Source organism: Parus major, chromosome 2 (assembly GCF_001522545.3).
Source record: "Parus major isolate Abel chromosome 2, Parus_major1.1, whole genome shotgun sequence".
NCBI classification, from domain to species: domain Eukaryota; kingdom Metazoa; phylum Chordata; class Aves; order Passeriformes; family Paridae; genus Parus; species Parus major.
In genome coordinates this window covers 114,615,068-114,621,067 of record NC_031769.1, presented here as the reverse complement: position 1 = coordinate 114,621,067, position 6,000 = coordinate 114,615,068, and the positions used below count along the sequence as shown (strand labels likewise).

At 37.1% G+C, this 6,000-nt stretch overlaps 1 protein-coding gene across 1 annotated transcript in view; it reads right to left on the bottom strand.

Annotated features, from left to right (window-relative positions):
* Positions 1 to 857: 857 nt before the first annotated feature.
* RAB2A (RAB2A, member RAS oncogene family) overlaps positions 858 to 6,000 on the bottom strand; it is a 42,990-nt gene continuing 37,847 nt past the window's right edge. Inside the window, exons 7-8 of the mRNA XM_015617836.3 lie at positions 4,650 to 4,718; positions 858 to 2,482 (exon numbers count right to left, since the gene is read on the bottom strand). Of these exons, the coding sequence (XP_015473322.1) occupies positions 2,387 to 2,482; positions 4,650 to 4,718 (165 nt within the window). The 3' untranslated portion in view covers positions 858 to 2,386. The remainder of the gene's footprint in view (positions 2,483 to 4,649; positions 4,719 to 6,000) is intronic.

The window sequence follows — 6,000 nt, the reverse complement described above, 5'->3', positions numbered from 1 at the left end:
TAGCAACAAAAGGTTTCTGTGTGCATAAAGTTTGTGACAAAAGCCAGTCAGAATGCATGAAAAATTCAGTTTTGTTCTAGCTACTCTTTCAAAGTACCACAGTCTTAACATAATGTACATTCTAAGACTGGTATGAGACCCAGGACCAAACCAGCAGGATCAGCACTTGATTGCAAACATGACTTTAGTAAGTCAAAGCATATTCCCATATCCCTCTCACCCCCCCAAAAAACAGCACTGGTGGCTCTTTACTACAGTAGCCCTGGATTCCTGGGCAATTCAATACCTCTTCCATGTTTTCAGAAAATGAGACTGTCAGAAATCATAACCACTTAGAGCCCATTTTTATTCGTCTCAGGGGCGGTTACAAATCCCCCCCTCTGCTCCCTTAATGGACAACTTTTATGGCTAACTTTATTCCCCTTTGTACTGAAGCTCAGGCTGTTATACAAGAGCACACTTTTCTCTCATCTCAAGCAACTGAATTCTATAACATTGCCAAGTGAAAAAAAACTTCAAGTAGTTAATTCAAGCTAATAATCTTGTTCATTCACTCCTTCTTGTAAATAGCTAGCTAGGACATGCCCATTTTCCCTTGTCATCCATGCAGTTCAGTCCTATGGTTTTACTGTCATGCAACATGATTTTCAAACTTCAACTGAAACAAATGCAAACATTGTATAATAAACAGATAACCATTGATAGTTTGTACACGGAGTAGCCTCTTAATTTAAGTGTTGAAAACAATTACATTACATTGATGAAAATGTTCCTAAGGGTGTAAAAAAATTGAAGTCAGAAACTAACAAATCCATACTGATTCCTCCTTCCCCAGTATACCAACAAAAGGTTCCACACCGTTTTTTCAAATTTTATTTAATCTCAGTTGCTATGTTACACCCATCAGGCTGAAGTTTATTCACTCTGGATGTTCAAGTTCTCACAAATAGAATGGGTGAAATGAGGATCCCTTTCCCCCAGTGTTGTGTTGCAGTCAATATTGGTCCAGTAAGACAAAAGTTTTGCAGTCATTGCCTGCCCCCCACCCCTTTATTTTGCCCAATACATGAAGCATGGCCCAGCACTAGTGTCACCCTTTTGTCTGCAATTGTTTAAATAGGATGAGATGGAAACTCAGTTATTCGCACATTTGTATGAAAGGTGACATGAACATTCTGTATTTTAACAAATAAACACTTAAACACAGGATTTTGTTTTGCAGTGTTGCAACCCTTTCTTTTGAGGAAAAATATACCCCCCAGCCATCACCATAATAAGTAACAAAACATTTGTAGTTTTGATTTTCATCAAGATTTCCAAACTGGCAGATTTTATTTTCACACCCTCTTCACAATAGACAAGATGCTTACCATATATTTAGGATTACAAGTTGTCACTAAAAGAAAACTTTACACAACCACTATACATTTAGGTTGAAAAACTGTCCTTGCATGAAAAATATACCTAGAAATCAAGTGGTAAACAAGAAAAAAAAACATTGAGAAGATTAATGTTTTTAGAATGTGCCATTTTAAATTTATCAACTCCTCCTCTACTTTTCATTCATACTCTGTTTTCACCTATAGTATTTGTTAAGGCAAACAGCTAATCCATTTCTGAAGAGGTGTTGTGGAAATTGTGGATAAACAGCAAACATTTGGCATTAAAATAGATAGCACATATGTAGCCTCTAGTAATATACATTAAGCATCTCTCTTGGACTTCAGGATAATGACAGGGGAGCATGAACATGCTAACAATGTCAAAAAGGCTTAAAATTTAGCATCCAAGCAATTCCTATTAATGCTTCTGTAGTTTTCAAGCTCTAAGTAGTATAGATTTTATGCAAATGCATTAAAGAATTCTAGCTTGGCAAGTACACCCAAGCAGGTTATTAAACTATATATACAGAAAGTGATAAATACAGAATTAAAAGAGTCCTTCCGCTTCTCTTCATAGCCTTGGAAATTGACAAAAAACTTGAGGACAGCTCTACAATATTAAACATTAGGTAACCTCAGGAGCTGGGAAACCTAACTACACAAACTGATTAAAATACTCAGATGACTTTGTAGTGTTTAATACAATTCAGTTCGTAGTCAAGGGCACAAGACAACATTTAACAAAAATAATCACATCAATTGACCTAGAAATCAAATGTAAATAGATATGAATACAATCTCCAAAATCTGTCTTTAAGTGAACATTAACCATTTATTCAAAGTTATACAAGAATTTGAAGGATAAAGTCTTCTGCAACAGGAAACCGACTTACGAGTTTCATGTCTCAGTTGAATTGAAGTGGAGGCGAGCGGGGCAGGGGGAGGGAAGGGTGAACAAACAAGTAAGTAGGCCCCATCCAGGCAGCTAGAAAGTAAAAACAGGCTCAACAGCAGCCTCCTCCAGCTTGTTGTCCTCCCTGATTGCCTGCAAGTGTTGCGTTGGTGGCAGCATGTTGAGGGCCAATTTTTATGCCATTTGCCTGAAATGAAGTTTAATACACAGCATAAATATTTTATAATACACTTGAAAAGCTACTTTTTCTATTTAGAAGATCAAATAACAAGTTCTCCTAATGTATGTAATAAATATTGCAAAGTTTATAATTCTTTCCCAGCATGTTCTTAGTGATTAAATATTATTTAAAGTAAGATGCCTTGCTTCTAATTTAAATTTTATCTCCATGTTACATTCTTTAGCTTAAAATTCTAAAAAAACCCCCACAGAGCAAGAATTGTATTTGAATACTACTTGGCATATGGCTTAAAAATACACAGCATTTGCTAAGAATGTATAACCTCTCCCCTCTTGCCAAAATCTCCACTAGTTTAATAGTTTTATATAAAACTTTTCCTCTCTAGGCAGCATTTCTTTCTGTGTTGAATCAGCTGTAGAGGCTAAGGGCATACGAGTGTTCTGTGTCATCAATAATTTCTGTGATCCCAAAAGACATGGCTACTTGCCAAGAACCCACACACAGCGTAGCTCTTTCATTCATCAAAATCACACTTATATCTTAACCCTCACTCCCTCAAGTGGATTTTACCTAAAAATACAGCACTTTGAGAAAAGTAATACAGTAGCTTCAGAAATTAAGCTCTTAAGGAAACTTTGCGTCACAGCAAATCTCAGATTTATAGTGCTTGGCAGTTGTTCTGCAGCAGTGGTAGCCTTCGGGTTTCTGGCACTCGCTCAGTATTGACAGCAGCTGATGTGGTTTCTTTTCGCTCTTTGACTCCTCTTTAATAAAAAGCATGCCCTATGGCTCATTGGTTTTGCCCCCTCTGGGCTGATAGCAACTTCTTGAGGAATCAAGGAGCCAGACTTGGCATAAAGCCAAATAAGTAGCACGGACTGTTGGCTCTTGACAGCATATTGCAATCAAAGCTCCGTAAGGCACAGTAAAGCAGTCAGCTACTATATGAAACTCGACAGATACAACGAGCACGCTTTTTCAGACACTCTGATTGCTCTCCAATTTATATTGCACTACTAATTTATACTGCATTTTCTTCAGGAAAGATGTGAAAGATGATTTTAAATTTTTCATCACTGAACTGAATTTAAGAAGTGTTTCACCAACATGTACACATAACTTTCCAGTCAGAATTAGTTTAGAGGATTACTATTCAAGTCTTACTTAACTACAAGCTTCCTGATGCATTACTTTGCATACTACTGAAGTTTCTCATTTTTTCCTCTCTGAAGTCATGAGTAATATTTTTGATAGTCTAAGTTTTCTCATGTTGAAATATATTGAGCAGAAAGAGATGAAGCTACTTAATTTGAGTCCTGCCAATTCCCTCTCTACTCTGAACAATCCTGCAAGGACTGTGACGATGAAGAGAAGCATCACACTGGCAGTCTGGACACACCTCTCCACAGAGCAGAAACAGAACACAGTGGTGGAGCAGATTTTCACATGTGGTTTCACTAAGCACCTCAGCAACAATATCCAGGGACATGCAGGATTAAAAAACCCAACTCAATCTTCAGAAAAGAGTGCTCCCCTCATTGTCAATTTTTTAATGAGAACTATTAACAGAGAGCTTATACAATCTTAATATTTCTATACAATCCTAGTGTTATGAAGCAAGATTTTCAACAGCACAGTCATTTCAAAATTCAAGAGACATTATAGGTCTTTCTAGCTCTTGTTCCCCTTTCTCCAGCTCTCCATCCCAAACAAGCAAAGGCAAAGGCCCCGGTAATCTGTAATTTCAGTAATGTGCATAAGCAAAATGGCTAATCTTTTATTCCCTACAGTATCCAGCCACCTAAACCAGGAACATTTCAAAAGTCTTTTATGTAACTCTCAAAGCAATCCCTCCCCTACACTGGACAGCTCATGGAGTGCATCTGGCATATCAACATGGTCCCCCATTTACATAGTGGAAAATTATCTTTGAAAACAGATGACACCATATGGAGAAGTGGATGAAAGTGGATTTTCTTCTCTTTTGGGGATTTATATTATTTTGTGATGCTTCATGGATGGATAGGGTCACTTATTTTAATCCATTTTTATCACAACAGCAGACAATTCTACATCCAAATGGAACAGACAAATCTTTTACTGTCCAGCCTTCTAGGAAAGGTGAATTTTGTACTATTAAAAAGCAGAGAGCATACAGAGTACTAAAAGTTACCTCATTATTAATGTCAAAAACGCCTTCCTGGATTTTCTCGTAGATCTCCTTTGCAGTGTTAATAAACGCCTAAAAACAGAGGAAAAAAGACCACAGACACAATGAATGCGATACCCTTCGGTGTAAGATGCACTAATTGGAATTCAATCTCATGTGCAGTTGCTTCAGTGAGACTTTCCCTCCTGACCTCTGCAGAAACAGGTATGTCAACAGCATCCTATAACCCACCCTGAAGCAGCAATGGATCACACGCTGTTTACAAAAACACTGGCAATTTTCATAACATCTGTATTCTACAATCTGTTGTCCAGTAATTACAGGGAAAAAGTGGTTTTTAAGATATATAAATTACTTTTAAATTATTTATTTCTGACCCTTATGGATAGATTGTGTGGCAGATGGTTTCCCCAACCCTTAATATCTTTGTAATAGGCCACTCTAGATTAGAGTGCTTAGCAACATAAAACCACAGGGTACTTACAATGATGATGTAAGGATGCTGTCTGCTGGATGAAACCTTACACTATCATTTAATATTCACCTAATTTTAAGAACGTATTCTCTTTAATTAATCTTGCACACAATGGGCAACAGACATCCTAATAGAAGTAAGGCGAGGCTCCCGATTTTATAACAACTTCTATTGTTTTAATTCAGAGAAAATACTTTGACACTCAGGTCTGAAAAGGTGACTGATATAAATGTTTTTGGTTAAAGTTTACAATCAATGATTCCATTCTTCATCTCTCATTTAGCTTTATAGGTCAAGTAATGCATAAAATAATGTATAATTTAGGAGGTGATTAAGAGCAGTTAGTAATTACGATAAACATACAGTTCTTTTTGTTTTAAAATACCAACAGCATGCAATCATACAAGACATGCTACCTTCTGCACAAGCCTATTACAGCAAATACAGATCTAATTCAAATATAAAAAAGTAAACAGGGTTCATGGAGAGGAACAAATCATACCTTTCCTCATTTCTACACTGGAAGCATTTGACTGCTGAACTTGCCACCAGAGCTTTGTTTCCTAATTAACAGGACTGATATGTTTTCACCTTTAAAGGCCTTACAGCTCCCCAGAGTAATCAATCTACTGCAGCTCAATTACTGCACCAAGCACACACCACAGCCAGTGAAGGAGACTTGAACGACTGCAGCAGGAGCAGAGAGATATGAATATGCATAAACTCTAAGTGGGTGATCGAATCATCACAGAGGGTCATGAGAATTTGCAGCAAAATAATGAGAAGAATTAATCATTGCAGATTCACAAGGCACTTAGGAAGCGAGTTCGTTTTTCAAACACGTGTTAGAGTTGAGAAGAAAAATTGGCTTTCAGCCAA